This window comes from Gossypium hirsutum, chromosome D13 (assembly GCF_007990345.1).
Source record: "Gossypium hirsutum isolate 1008001.06 chromosome D13, Gossypium_hirsutum_v2.1, whole genome shotgun sequence".
Classification (NCBI taxonomy): domain Eukaryota; kingdom Viridiplantae; phylum Streptophyta; class Magnoliopsida; order Malvales; family Malvaceae; genus Gossypium; species Gossypium hirsutum.
The window spans coordinates 40,192,426-40,208,414 of NC_053449.1; the positions used below are offsets into that span (position 1 = coordinate 40,192,426).

Consider the following 15,989-nt stretch of genomic DNA (forward strand, 5'->3'; position numbering starts at 1 on the left):
CTAAATTGTAATAAATGCAAAATTATGGGAACTGATTAAATAGATTAAATAATAAAAGGAAGCTGGCTTAAAAGGAAAATAGACCCAAGGTCTATTTGGGCTGGATGGCAAAGGTACAAAATCAACAAGAAAATAACTAGAATTAAGGGCAAAATTGGAATATTACAAAATTTACTTAATAAAGCTAGGATTGAAGTGGAATTATCTAGATTTCTCTTTATTTTTATGCATTCTCATAAGCTAAAACACCATAGAAGGGTTTCTTTAAGTTGGTTCTTCATATTTTTACTGCAAGAAAGTTCAATTCTTGATTATTTCTTAAAATTTTAGTGTTTTTGTGACTTTTACAACTAGGCCCACTTGTTGTATTCATTAGTTTTTGATTCTATGAAAGAAGTTGAAAGTTGCTATGAATACATGCTGGAAGTATATGATGACTTAGCATGGAATTAGAGCTTTAAATTGTTCATACGCTGATTTTATTGAAAGAATTGAATAGAAAGTGAATGTTTGGGACCTAATAGTAAAAGAGTTTGAAGATAGGGTTATATGTGGAAATTCTGAATTTCAATAGTTGTGAAATAACTTATAATGTCTAGATAAGTACTAATTGAGAAAAAATAGCTTAATTGAGCAATGACTAAATTGTATGAACTATGAAATTTAGGGCAAAATGGAAATCATCATTTTGCACTAAAACTGTTTTGGACAACAGCAGTTGTTTAATTTTGAAAAATCACCAAAAATTGTGGGAATTGAATTAGAGGGTGAATAAAATATTAAATCAAAGATTATTGAGTCTAGTTTCTTATAGAAGAAATGGTGTAAGTAATAGAACTGTAAATTATGAGATATAATAAATTTTGTGAGACAATATTAGAATGATTTCAGGTTCCCCTGTTCTGATTTTGTAAAATCATAAAAAATTTAAGAAAAATAATTATGAGTTATAATTTATATTCTTAGAATTCTTAATGAGTCTATTTTCAAAGGAAACAAACGGAAACATCATCCGAATTCTGTACAATTAGATAATTCATTTTTAGTGAAGAGTGGTTCGAACTGTCAGACAGCGAACAGGGAAACTTTAAAGAATAAACTGTACTATTTGGCTGAACCAAAAATTCTAAAAATTTTATGGTAAGAAGATATGTGAGTCTAGTTTCAGCGAAAATTAATGGATCTTAATTTGGAGCTCTGTATCTTTAGATAAAAATAATTTAGTGACTCTGACGCGGATAAACAACTTTGAATATACATGTGAGTGAATAGTGAAATTATAGTTAATGTTGTTTAAGTGTGTTATACACATTAAGGATGTGGAATGGAGAGGAGGAAGAGGAAAATTGGGAAATATATGAATTATTTTTGTATAATTGGTCATATGCTTGATTATAATTGATAAACAATGAAATAGAAGTGATGCTTATATTTGTGCATTATTGGTCATGGTTTAAGCTCATGTGTGAAAATAAAGTTTCATAGTATGTGTGTATGGTATATTCGGTATATGATTTGGCATGAAATAATGTCATGAATGGTTTATGAATTAACACATGTTGGTAAGCGTGATACATGAATAAATGTTGTGCTCATCCATGCTTATAATGCTTATGCTATATGTGTATTTGGCTAACATATTTGGTGTACATGCTTAGGCTTTGGCCAAGTAGTGGCTAGATTATGCCACGTTAAATTTATAAGTTATGCATTGAAATGGTAAGTGCCTAATTGAAAATATGCTTGTGATCATGAAAAGGGTGGTAAGGTTTAAATTATGTAATCTCTAGTGAAATGGTTTATCATGTGGTTAGTTCAAAAAAAGAGTTATGTTTAAATACACTAGCTTGCAACTATGGTTGAATGATATATTTATATCTTGTGTGATGTGCATAGGAAATGAGTGTGGAAAGGTAATGAAATAGTAAGTTCATATGGCTGAAATTTAATGATTAAATGTTAATTTCATAAAGTATATAGTATATGATGATATATATTTGTTAATGGATTGAGAATAAAATAAAAATGCGAAAACTGAATAAATGATCAAATTGAGCAGAACGTCGGATTTGAGTACTTCTGATCAGTGACAAGTGATAAGTAGTAGCTTTAGCTACACTTATCTGATCAGTGACAAGTGACAAGTGATAAGTGGTAGCTTTAGCTACACTTATCTGATCAGTGACAAATAACAAGTGATAAATGGTAGCTTTAGCTACACTTATCTGATCAGTGACAAGTGACAAGTGATAAGTGGTAGCTTTAGCTACACTTATCTGATCAGTGACAAGTAACAAGTGATAAATGGTAGCTTTAGCTACACTTATCTGATCAGGGACAAGTGACAAGTGATAAATGTGATCTGTGTAAGACCGTGGCAGTGCTATGGCTTCGGAAAGTGATAAGTGATCATATGCAATACCATAGCTATACTATGGCAAAGTGGAAGTGAAGTACTCAATTTTCCATAATCGCTCCCTAATTTGATTAAGGATGGTAAGTGACAAATGGGCCCAAAAGAATTAAACTAAATGGATAAGTGGTAGTGTATTTATACCAGGATGATGTTGTTATTTAAGCTAAAGTGATATTTTCATTGCAAAATTGAGAATTTCATAAATATGTTAGTGAATGATATAATCGATAAACGTTGAGTTAAATGGTAAATAAGTATTAGTGTTAAACTTAATGACATTGAATTGTATGTGAATTAAATGGAAATTGCTAGTGCTATGATTTAAATTGTGAGCATGAGAAATTGCAAATTGAATGAAATGAAAATGAAGCATTGAATTGCATGAGTATGTATCGGGTCTCGTAGGCCCTATTTATTAAGATTATAATATTTTGAGGATATATTGTGAAGAGTTATAAAATCATGTTAATAATTTTGAAATTTTTAATTTAGATGAAATTTTATAACTCAGTTAAATACGTTTACAAGTGTATGTGTTCTGGTAATGCCTTGTACCCTATTCCGGTGTTGGATACGGGTAAGGGGTGTTACAAGTGTTTATTGTCCACGACAGAAGCGGAATATATTTCTGCCAGAAGTTCTTGTGCTCAAGTTTTATGGATGAAACAAAAACTTATCGACTATATAATTGAAGTAGATACCATTCCTATAAAGTGTGACAATACTAGTTCTATTTGTATCACTAAAAATCCCATCCAACATTCTAAAGCTAAGCATATTGAAATTAGACATCATTTTATTAGAGATCATGTCAAAAAAGGAGATGTAGTTCTAGAATTTGTTGACACTTTGAACCAATTGGTTGACATTTTTACAAAACCTTTAGATAAAGAAAGATTTTGAACACTTAGGAGAGAGTTAGGTATTACCACCTTACCTTGAATTTGTGTTTCTGTACATCTTTACACTTTGATGTTTTTAAAAAAATATTTTATGGGTTGAAATTGTTTGAAAAAGCATGAACAAATTATTTAAATGGCTTTGATGTGCAATTAGTTAGGAGGAGTTGTTTGTGCATGATTAGTTTATTTTTGACTCATTTGGTCTATTTGCATGATTGTCGAATGCATTTGATTGTGCTAAATTAGACTTTATTGAATGATTAATATTCAATTTTTTCATGGCTTACAATACTCTATGTTTCATATGCATCATACTCAAATTTGGCATATTCAAGCATATAAATTCATTAGAAATTGCTATAAAGTCATTCTAAGTTAGTTTAGAACATGCTAGAACTTAAAAACCATGTTAGGAAAATTTTCTGCATTTTGGAAAATAGTTTCAACATTTGGTATCGATACCGATACTTTTTTATCGATATTTTTAAAAAATATCGATACTTATTTAAAAATTATTGATATTCATCTTATTTTAAAGATTCCTATAGCGTGTCTTCAACAGATTAAAAAAAACCAAATATTTTTTCTTTGCCCCCTTTCAGAACCCTCTCAACCCTATTCAAATTCTTCATTTTTCCTTTAAATTCTTGACACAAAACAACTAACATTGCCATTCTCTACAAGAATTCATCAAGTTTGCTTTCAAATTTCATCATTCCAAGAAATTTCGAGGTAAAAACTCATTTTTCCCATTTCAAATTTTGTTGAATTTTTGTAAAACTATTGGTTGGAAATTGTGTTTTTGGTTTGATTTGGAATATATACTTGTGTTTTTTTGCAAGAGGTTGCCTAAATTTAGTCAAAATCTTAAATTTTTTCTTTTAAACCCTTTGCTTACAAGGTGTTCGATAAAATTCCCCAACCAGATCCTATATCTTATCTAGTGGTCAACCTATTTCTTTCAATGATTGTTTTAGAAATGACAATGATTCTTACTGGTCTGATCAATATTATTCAAAATGAAAAGTTAATGTTTCTTGCACTCTTAATGTCGAATTTTTAGCCAAATTCAATTTTCAATTTCTTAAAACGTTAGCCAAATTGCATTGGATCGATTTTTTTTTAAATTCGTTCACCTACACATGCTAATATTGTTCGAGCATTTTATTCAAATGCTAGACTCGAACATGATGAATCCGGTGAGACTGTGATTGCTATTAATTCTTTTCCCATAAATACTCTTATTTGTCTCACTTTGGAGAACTTTGGTGAATTTTTTAAACTTCCTCTCGGCGGTGAGTCGAATGAGAAAGGTCCCTTATAATCCAACCTTGAATGTTCGAAACTCGTATGCATCTGAGCTCAATGTTCATGATCGTGTTTTGCATTTTATAATTACATAGATATTGAGTCTTATTTCAAAACATGTCGTTCTTCGAGCTACCGACTATTGGTGGATTGATTGTTTTCATAGCAATAAACGTTTGGATCTTGCTTTAATTTTAATTAATGACATTACCAAACAAATTGGTAAGGAACTCGTTAGTAAGATATCTTTGCCTTTTGACACGTAGTTGTCATACATTTTTAAATGCCTAAACATCCTAACCAATGTAAATACTCCTTTGGCTATTAATTGTCAACCTATTAGCTTTACTGCCCTTCATAAAGCTAGTTCTAAAATGGATCATCTTATCAAAAATTGGGTTAAGGATGACCATCATAACCCTTAAGATGATGAACCGACTTCTTTATTTGCCCAACTATCTGCTCTGCCTTTCTCCGACGACATGTTTGCTGTCGTCCTTAGTGTCATTACTTCCTTGAGTGAAGAGTTTCGGGGGTTTCGCACTTAAGTAGATGAAGCATTTCAACGTGTTAATACTAATGTTGAAGCTTTTGCTTTAATAATGTATTTCTCCTAGGTGAAATGCTGAAAATATGAATTTTTGTCTTTGAAGGTGGCTAGGAGAACATTTGAAATGTGAAGAAAAGAAGGTGCTGAATTTTAACATTTAAAACCCCAATGCTGCAGCAAAGTTGTGGCATCAAGTCTAATTGGAGAATATTGGAGACCTCACATTTAAAGAACACCACATCAACTCTTAGGCTTAATCCATTTCTTAGTCAATAGTTGATTATGATTGAGAACCAGAAGGAATTAGGCTCTGCAAAAATTGAATGGCCCAAATACTCATAAAAGGAAAAAAATAGAATAGAAAGGGGAGTTGACCTAGCACCCACCATCTTTTGGGGATATAAATACCTCATTGTCAGAATAGGATAGTAGGCAGCCGCCTGATACAAGACAGAACACCCATTTTCAGAAGAATAAAAGCTAGAAAGAAGAAGAAAATGAAGGGAAAAGAGAGAAGAACCATTGAGGAGAATCACATTATTTGGCTTGAAATCTCTTCATGTTTCTCTTTAAATTTTGTTTCTTTTCTTATTTTTATCTTAGACTATTGCTAAGTTTTTCTTAATCATTTTTAATTTGGTGTTTATGGGCTAAACGTTTATTAGCTAGAATAATTATAAAACCTTAATATGAGATTTTTGGTACTTTGCTAAGGATGCTTTAAGCAATATGTGATTTATTCATTCAAATGTTATTCATGTTTGATTCTTACTATTACCTGATCAATGTTAGTGTGCAATTGATTTAATTACTAATTTTGAAAAGGTTGTAATTAACGGACTTAAAACTTGAATGGTGCATGTTTAATTTCTTTTATTTAATTTTATAAAGATATAAACATATATTGTTACTATGCATAATCTTGTAGGAATGGTGCTTGCAAATGTATTATTGACATTAAATTGGCAAAGATATATGTTAATTTAATTAAATGATTGAACATAGTGACTTCAAGAGAAGCCTATAAACTGTCGATTCCGGATTAATAAGTTGTAATATTGCCTCAGCATTGCTACAACATCGCTATCAGTAGTTGCATATTAGGGGGAATTAATTATTCTGGCTCATCATTTCAACATTATCAATTTGTGTTACCGTTTTTAATTTTCTTTGAATATTTCTATGCATTTAATCAAAATTGTATTTACTTCCTAAGTTGCCATTTGTTAATTTTGCAATTTATGTTTTAAAATCAGTCCATGTGGAGATGATAACTCTAGTATTCACTAGTATAGTATTTGCTAGTGATTGTGTACACTTGCACATCATAAGAAAATTCGTGACAGAGATGTCTATATAAAAGACTTTTCTGTTAGTCATTTTCACTATTCTGCTTGCAGTGTTGAGAGTTTTGTTGTATCTTGGAGGCATGTAAAAGCCTAAAGAAAAGTGTCGAAACCATTTTTATTTTTTAAAAAAAACAAAAATTAGGTGTCGATGAAAATTTTGGAGTCGCCACCAATCTTTTATTAAGGTGTGATTGGATCACCCAAAAAACGACTTTGGTCTACGAGTTTCTGAAAAACGGATTCGGGAGTCGGTTACGTACGAGGAAGGATTAGCACTCTCGTAACGCCCAAAAATTGGTACCAAATTGATTAATTAATGTCTTAAAGTCGAGAGTTTAAAAAAATACTATCCTTAGTTAAATTAAATTATTTATTAAGACTTTCTCTTTTTGAAAAGAAAAATGTCACACCCAATGCGTTAGGGCACAACATTTTATTCTCTTCAAGATGAGTTGGTCCAAAAAAACTCGTATAATAAAATTTATGAAAATATCTAATTGTTTAAAATTTATGAAGAAACCGCAACCCAATACGTTAGGGCACGATTTCTTAAAATCCCAAACATTCAATATTTCTTTTATTTAAAAATCTTTATCTAGAGAAATCAACGTGTCACATCCAATACGTTAGGACACAACATATTGAATTCCCGATGACAAGTTTTATTTTGTTTGATTAAAGAGCAATCCTCGATTGTTAGATTTTACAAAAAAAAGATCGGAACCCAATATGTTAGGGCTCGATTTTCTTGAAAATCTTAAATACGAGTATTATCCCAATTTTGAAAAGTTCTATTTTTAAAATCGAGTAAAAATATGACGTAATATTATAATATATATATGCCACAATAATAAATACAACAATAATAAATATAACAATGGCATAGAAATATCGTATACAAATAAATAAATGAAACCAATACACATAAAAATAAACAACGACATGCAAAATATCAAATGAACAAGCAAATAAAAAAAAGACATTCTTTTAAAATGTAAATGAAAACCTAAATCAATAAATAGACGAAGGAAATAATATATATATATAAAGAATAAAAACGTGTACATAAATATATTATAGAAAGTGTATGTGTATTTTAAATTATAAAATGTGGAAAGTGTATATGTGTTATAAAATGTATATGTATATATAAAATATAAAGTATATAAAAGTTTTGAAAGTAAAATAATAAAAAAAATGTATGAAGTATATGCATGTATTTATAAGAGTTAAAATATATATATTATATAAAAAATGCATATATATTATAAAAAAATGCTTGTATAAATATAATAATAACAACAAAAAATAATAAAATAACTAAAAAAAAGGACTAGATTGAATTAAAAACGGAAAAAAATGGGGCAAATTCGAAGCAAACTAAAAGACAGGACCAACTTGAATGATCAAACAACAATGGAGGACCAAAAGGGAAATTAATCCCACCCTCCAAAACGTTGCGCAGCGACAGACCAAATTGAAACACAAAAAAAAAATATGGGGCTAAATTTAAAGGAAATGGAAGATTGATTTAAATACACTGTAAAAAACAAGGGACCAATTGCGCAATTTATCCATGCGCTATAAAACACGCGAATCTAGTGCCTTTCGGGTCGGGTCGCCAGGTTTCGGCCTATACGACGTCGTTTTGAGGCCACTGAAGCAGACCTCAACAACGTCGTTTCATGACTGTTATAAAATCAATTTTTCTAAAAAAAAAATTATTTTTTCCTTTGTTTTAAAACAACAGAGGAGCCCTCTGCTAGGGTTTTGCTCTCCCTTTTGATATTTTAAGTTAAAAAATAGATAAAAAAATAAAACTAAATGAATAAATGGATAAAACGCATTCCCACAAAGTAAACTAAAAACCAAAAAATAATCACCTCTGTTATTCAAATATTTTTTGAATATGTTTTTTTCTCTTTTTCTTCGTATCTCCTTACACTGAAAAATCCCTTTTTTTTTCTTCCCATTTTCCCCCTTTTTACCGATTTCTGATGGCTTTTTTCTAGCCAAATAACAGGAAAATAACATTGAAAAAATATTCTACTTTCCTATTATGTTTTCATTATTTGTTGTAATTATTGCTAATATTTCGTTTTTTGCTACTTGTTTCTTTTTTGTGTTGTTTGCAAGTCAATCAGTGGAGACTCCGGCAGCGGCGGCGCAGGTGTGCGTGAGGAACATGAGGCGGCCATGCGGCTGAAGCTTGCTGCTACCTAGGCTAGGGTTTTTTTTTTGAATATGGGTTTGGGTCTCTGTGATTGGGCTATTTAAGTTGTAAATTGGGCCCGTGACAAAATTGGGTATTACAAAAAGTATTATACACTCCTCAAAACCATCACATTTTATAAAATTCATTTTATTTTTCTTGTTTTAGTCTTTATTATTTATTTTTCTAACAATAATTACTCTATTGAACTTGTTGTTGAGCTTCAAAATCATACGCACAATTATTGGCATTAGTATTTTAAGTTAACCGTCATCCCTTGAAACAATGGAGTAAGATGGATGAAATCGATAATAACAATTGCTAACCATATGCCCCATCTTCCTGCATAATTGAAATTGTGGCTTAAAACCCCTTAAGCATGCATGAACCCTTCCTCTACTGCATAAGGTGACCTAAATAATGGCTTAGACACAACGGATTGATAGTGTGGTCAATGCATTAAAGACTGAACACTACTTTGTTGTTGAATCATAACATTAATAGTTATGCTTGGAGACTTAGAATCAAGCAACACATTGAACACCCCTTGCAAATTACACGATTATTAGCTTGACGCAATACTTAGTTGGAAACCCAGATAATATAGTTAAAATACGTGTAGTCTTTGAAATAGGGTTCCCAAAACTAACAAATTATGACAAATTAGTTGTAGTTTTGCTAGATACCTATGCATCGATTGATCACGTTTCTTCATGGATTTTAGCATACAATGAAGGTGTATGACTCAGGTGTGTGAAAAAACATAGAACATTTGCTGCAACTTATTCCAAATCTCACAAGCAGTGTTACATCGAATTAAAGCAGGTAAGAATGAAACACTTAAAAAAGCAAGTAACCAAGATTCAAGAGCACCATCTTGCTGCATAAAAGCCAAAAATTCAAGATTTCCAACTTTATTTCCATTTGTTATAAACTTAAAAACAAGATCCATCAACATACTAGTGCAAAGACTCACTATGGTGAAATATACTTTTTGTTCCACATTAGATAATTTGTTTCATCCAACTGAATTGTAATAATTTTATTAGAAAATGAGTTTTATTGTTTGCAATACAAAAGTAGGATGAGCTACATTAGTAGATGCAAAGGTTGAAACATCCATTTATTGAATCTTTTCAACAGAAACACCTTAGACTTGTAATTTTCTTTGAAGTACAATATCACTAGAGGTGTTCATGGGTCAAATCGAGTCGGGTTTAGGTCAGGTTCATATAAGGTATTTACATCAAAATTTCAAGTTTGGGCCTGACCCGACTTGAAAAATGAGATTATTTTTTTGCCCAAGCCTGATCCAATTTAAGAAAGGTAAACTTGAGTTCAACTCGGCTTGGCCTACCCATATTTGATTTTTTAGATTAGTTTTTATTTAAAAATAAAATTTTTAAAAAATATAATACACTAAATGCATGAAAAAAACGCTAAAATAAAAGTTTTCTAACACATTAAAAATACATTAAAAAATATTTATATTAAAAAACACTATCATAAATATAATAAATGTTTTATTATATTAAAAATAAAAAATATAAAAAATATTTTATTGTATTAAATATAATTTTTAAAATTTTATATGTTGGCTAGGGTTATTTAGTTGGATAAGTGTTTTTATTTTATTTTATTTTAAAATTTGGGTAATGAGTTTAATTGTTATTGGATTAGTTGATTTAATATAACTATAAATACAAATATATAATTATTATTTAACATATATAATTAATATAACATTTTTTATAACATAATATATTCAGGCCGGGGCGGGCCAGACTTGGGTCAAAAAAATCTTGCCCAAGGCTCGGCCCATATAAAAAACGAGACTTAAATTTTACCTAAGTCCATTTTTTGGTCATCGTATTTTGTTCAAACTCTCCAATTTTTCTAGCGAATCTTTGAACTTGGACAGATGACCTGGTCCATGAGAAACTCTACATAGGGGTATTTATAGTTTGACTAAAACCGAATTAACCAATAAAACCGAATTAACCAACCGAACAAATCTAATTTGGTTAATCGACAAATGACCGAATTTAGTTTGGTCGAAGGTTGGTTTATGATATTTAAAATTTCAATTATTGATTAATTCGGTTCGAAATAAGGTAATTAACTAAAATAAATAATATATATTATATATAATATATTTTAAAATTATTATTTTTTATATTAGTTGAAATAAATAATATATATTATTTCTTTTAAACTTCTTAAATAAATGGATTTTTATATATTTTATATAAATTCGATTAATTCGAATTAATTGAAATATTTCTATTCGAATAATCGAAGCAAATAAGAAAAGAAGAAGAAGAAGAAGAAGAAGAAGAAGGAACTTTGAACTTGGATACCATAATCAAATATATCATCAATACAAAAGATTACAAATACAACATAAACAAAAGCTACACCCTTGCTGCAGCTGCAGGCACCGCTGCATCTCTTACTTTCTTTTTCTTTCTCTAATCTCTACCAACAATGGGCATTAAGGTGGGTTTTTTTCTCTTAAGCATTACTTAGATAAAGGAACATTGGGGGGTTTCCTTTATTTGAATATTGATTTAGATTTTCGGATTTAATTTTGATGTTAGGGTTTAACGAAGCTTCTAGCAGACAATGCACCAAATGCAATGAAGGAACAGAAACTCGAGAGCTATATCGGTCGCAAGATTGCCATCGATGCCAGCATGAGTATTTACCAGTTTCTCGTCCGTATATCATTCCCTTTCTCTTTCCTCAAAAAAAAAAAAAGGACATAAGCTTCACTATCATAACCATTTGAGGGCTAAGGCTAACTAATAATGTAAAAAAGGCTCTATTTTGTTATGGGATGAGTGCAGATAGTGGTCGGCCGTAGGGGCACTGAAATGCTTACTAATGAGGCTGGTGAAGTTACCAGGTTTTTTACTATATTTACTCTGCAATCATTAATCCTCTTTATTTCTCTACAGAATTATCTTTAGCAGATTCTTATGTATCACTTTTCTTTTGTAATTACATTTTTATTTTCAATTGTTGACATTGGTTTTACTGGCTTAATCCTCAGTCATCTGCAAGGCATGTTTACTCGCACAATTCGACTTCTTGAAGCCGGAATGGAACCTATGTAATGCTTGTCTTTACCCTTTTTTTTTTTATCAATTTCTTCAGAAAGAAGTTAGTTTTCAACTTTTACTAATTTGGAGCATCTCCTTTCAGCTACGTTTTTGATGGACATCCACCTGATTTGAAGAAAAAAGTGCTAGTAAAACGGTACTTTTCTGCAATACGTACAGATTCTTCTTATTACTTTTCACTTCAAAATTGCTGGAATTCGATGAGTCTTTCGTTGCTACTCTGTCATTATTTTCTACATTATTTTCTACTAAATTTGTCATGTAGTTACTCGAAAAGGGCAAACGCTACCGAGGATTTGCAGCAAGCCATGGAGGTACCTTTCCTTCGTTGTTCAGACTGATTAATAAAGTTCCTTCAATTGTTTCACCACCACTTAAAATCAAGCTTCTATTATTATATTGTTAGACTGGCAATAAGGACGACATTGAAAAGTTCAGCAAACGGACTGTAAAAGTGAGTTCTTTTTGTCATCCTTCAGCTCCCAATACTAGATAAGAGAGCCCACTGTTTTACTTAGCACCTATTTCTGAATGTTCAGTCATGATAGAAATAGAAATGATCAAAATAAAAATGTGCCTAAAAATGGTGTTGGATTATTTGCTCACTATGTTTCCAGGTCACAAAGCAGCACAATGAAGACTGTAAACGGCTATTAAGACTTATGGGGGTGCCTGCGATTGAGGTGAGTTTTCATCATTTGAGGTCTGATGTTTTAGGTTTCAGAGTTTAGTGTGGGAAGCTAGATTGAATCCAGGGACTGATGTTTTAGTTTCCGTAGGCTCCTTCAGAAGCAGAGGCCCAATGTGCTGCACTTTGCAAATCAGGAAAGGCAAGTATCTAGTAGATCATGATAATTTTGTCTTTATGATATTGAAAACGTTCAAAATTGTTTTTAGTAACATTTTGAAAAGCAGCTTGTTTTAAATTTGAGTTCTTTCATAGTGTTTGTTTTGTACGTCCTAGTATTCTATATGGCTTTAGTGGTTGAACCATTTCACATTTATCAGGTTTACGCTGTTGCTTCTGAGGATATGGACTCTTTAACATTTGGAGCTCCTAGATTTCTTCGCCATTTAATGGGCCCTGGCTCAAGAAAAGTTCCGGTCTTGGAGTTTGAAGTTGGAAAGGTACTTTGAGCATTGCACACTGATGTAGTTTGTTGAATTTGAGTTTCTATTTTGATGGGATATGTGCTAGGTTTTAGAGGAGCTGAATCTCACCATGGATCAATTCATTGACTTGTGCATCCTTTCTGGAAGTGATTATTGTGAGAGCATTCGTGGTAAGCTGGGATTGTTTTAGAGTGTCTGACCTTTATGTTGCTTGATCCACCTAAAAGTTGGGTAATGTTGTTGGTATATGATATCATTCTCAAGCTGTGCTCAGGTATTGGGGGACAAACAGCTTTGAAGCTAATTCGTCAACAAGGGTCTATAGAGCATATACTTCAGAACATAAACAAAGAGAGGTCTGAACTGTTTATGTGTGGTGCGAAATGATCTATACCTATTTCTGCGTAAAGTAACTAATATTAATAAAAACAACTTCTATTCAGGTACCCGATTCCTGATGATTGGCCATATGAGGAGGCTCGATATCTTTTTAAAGAACCATTAGTCTGCACCAATATTGAGCAATTTGAGATGAAGCGGAGTGCTCCAGATGATGAAGTTTGTAATTCCTTATCCTATTTACATATATTTTTCTAAGAGGCAAGATTGACAGACCTGCGTTATTTTGTTGATTTTCTAGGGGCTGATTACCTTTCTGGTGACTGAAAATGGGTTCAATAGTGACAGAGTGACAAAGGTATGACCTTTCTCATTAACTCCATTATTATGATACTTTTTGTTGAATTATTAAAACGATTAACTATCTATTTCTGTTTTTTATGTTCACTAGGCAATAGAAAAAATTAAAGCAGCCAAGAACAAGTCATCACAGGGCCGGTCAGTAATGCTTAGCTACATAAAAATTATGCTCTGTTAAAATGATATTATAAGTTTCTGTGTTATCACTTACTATGTCTTATATCTTTCTCTGTCCAGGTTAGAGTCATTTTCTAAGTCAGTTGCTAACACATCTATACCAATTAAAACGAAGGTACAACGCCACTAAGCATTTTGACCCTTGTGTTTCATGCATCATGTAACTATTTTTCTTTTAAATTGGATTTAATGGTGTTTTTTTTGGTGCTACCTTAAATGGTTATTGCCTTAGTCAAAACACACTGTCATTTATAATATATTTTAGTTACATACAAGTATGCAAGGTTGATGTTTTTGTTAAGTTTGAGAAATATATTTGGTTTTAGATGATCTCCGTCTATGATTTAGAAAGGAAGAAATGTGAAAGGGAATACATTCTCTTATAGTTGCTCTAATCTAGGCTAGACTTGTTGGTTTCCATAATTTCTCAGTAGCACTGGTTGACAGGCAACCAAGTCCATGCTTCAATTTCCCAAATCGATGTTCAACTCTAAGATATTCTCTCCACAAGACAGTATCTGTTCCAGGCCCAAGGGTTTCAGCACCATGGCACCACTGTGTTTGCATTTCAAGCACTCCATGGTATTCTCTAGAGGTGTCTGCTATGGCATATGAAGCTACAAATCATGGTGAACCTAATAGTAAACCTGTGCTCATCTCTATTTGTTGAACATCCAGGAAATGCACATGGTGCCATTATTGCGGTTCTTATCATCATTAATATGTTAATAGTGTTAACGATAGGAAAGTAAGTCTAGTACAAGAAACCTCCTGCCTTGTTCACTTTTATCTGGTTGTTTACTTTGATACTTTTGGTGGTTAAATGTCTGAGAACTATAACTCTTTGTAGGCTTAGAGCTCTATATATTCAGTGATTGATAAGTGTAACAAAGCTGAGTTTGGATCAACATTGTCTTCTTTCCAGTTTCTGTTATATGTTTGTCAGCAAAATCCTTTGATCATTTGTAGTTTACCTCTGAGGGTTCAAGGGGAAAATGGTTGAGTCTAGACAGTCTAGCACGTACCAGAAGGTCAGCTTTGACTAAATCATTGTAAGAATGTAGGATATGAGCAGGTTCAAGTACATTTGAATGTTATAGAGGTAGAGATAATGAAAGGGTAGTCGGCATCTTTAGATCTTTAGACGACATAACCCTTAATTGAGCAAATTGGAGAAAATGCGATTTGAGTTGTGCGCAAAACATCAGGATCTGTATAATTTCATGCATATCAGAACGGCACCATTCCAATATAATAGCTGCATTGGTAATTTGAGATGAAAATATGGTATAGTTATTAATATATCAAAATTTATATAAAAATACAATTGATGAATCTATTAAAAAAAATTGATGAACAAAACTAAATAATAAATTTATAGAAAATTTTTATCAAAAATTCCAAAAAAATGCTTCTGCCTCAAGAGTCATGATCTGTATTTTCTCATTTACATATTTTTCATTTGGAATGCGTTTATAATGCAAACCAAGTAATTGACGTTCCTCATCATTAGAGGAAATGAACCACAGACATCCAATACATAAACGTCATCCTATACACAACAAATGCGTAGAAATAGTAAAAATATATTTTGTATTAGCAATTAATATATAAAATGAGATATCCATTGTGGTCAATCTTGATTCTACCAGATGACCTGGAAAATATAAAGGAAGATGTAAAAATATGAAAAACTAAAAATTAAATCCTAATACTTCTTGATGATAACAAAATTTAAATTCTCAGCATGTTTTTGAAATATAATAATATTTTGTGATGAAGGAATATTGCTAGCAATTTTGATTGGAAAGGGTAGTTTAAAATTTGTAGGAGCAGTGGGGGATATGACTGATGAGTAAGGTAACAACTTATATTTATAACTTTCTATTATGCTGTTGAGATCAGTTTAATATGTTTATAGTAACCTGATTGACGTGGTAATAGCTAGAATTATAATCCGCCAAATTTGCCTATATTAGAGGGGAATAATTACATCCTTTGCATATGAATTATGACTTTTTTTTGGCTAATTTACCAAAAAAAGCCAATTTTTTTAAAAAATTATCGAAATGGGCCGGTTTTTTAATTATTTACCGGAATGGGCCATTTTCCTCGAAATCGCGTCCACGTCAGCGCGA

General features: G+C 31.4%; 1 protein-coding gene and 1 long non-coding RNA gene across 3 annotated transcripts; both read left to right on the forward strand.

Moving 5' to 3' along the window:
- The first annotated feature begins 3,548 nt into the window (after positions 1-3,548).
- On the forward strand, positions 3,549-5,930 carry LOC107918893 (uncharacterized). The gene is made up of 2 exons (XR_001690288.2): positions 3,549-4,050; positions 5,280-5,930. It is a non-coding gene; the product is annotated as an uncharacterized lncRNA (long non-coding RNA).
- A 5,077-nt stretch (positions 5,931-11,007) lies between these two features.
- Positions 11,008-14,759, forward strand: LOC107918535 (flap endonuclease 1). 2 transcript variants are annotated; one of them, XM_016848110.2, is made up of 17 exons: positions 11,008-11,236; positions 11,338-11,454; positions 11,587-11,645; positions 11,793-11,852; positions 11,945-11,998; positions 12,128-12,176; positions 12,269-12,316; positions 12,480-12,545; positions 12,642-12,692; positions 12,871-12,990; positions 13,061-13,145; positions 13,250-13,331; positions 13,419-13,533; positions 13,616-13,672; positions 13,766-13,812; positions 13,912-13,966; positions 14,299-14,759. In XM_016848110.2, the coding sequence occupies exons 1-17, from the start codon at positions 11,225-11,227 to the stop codon at positions 14,464-14,466; spliced, it is 1,245 nt and encodes a 414-aa protein (XP_016703599.1). In that variant the 5' UTR covers positions 11,008-11,224; the 3' UTR covers positions 14,467-14,759. The 2 variants fall into 2 exon arrangements, with proteins under 2 accessions (XP_016703599.1, XP_016703600.1); XM_016848111.2 differs by lacking the exons at positions 13,766-13,812; positions 13,912-13,966 and having other exon boundaries at positions 11,033-11,236.
- The last annotated feature ends 1,230 nt before the right edge of the window (positions 14,760-15,989 follow it).

What these genes read in the sequence shown, in the direction of transcription:
- LOC107918535 (XM_016848110.2), top strand. An exon ending in AAAAAAGTGCTAGTAAAACG is followed by an intron (nt 11,999 to 12,127) that starts GTACTTTTCTGC and finishes TTTGTCATGTAG; the next exon opens with TTACTCGAAAAGGGCAAACG. An exon ending in CTATACCAATTAAAACGAAG is followed by an intron (nt 13,967 to 14,298) that starts GTACAACGCCAC and finishes ACTGGTTGACAG; the next exon opens with GCAACCAAGTCCATGCTTCA.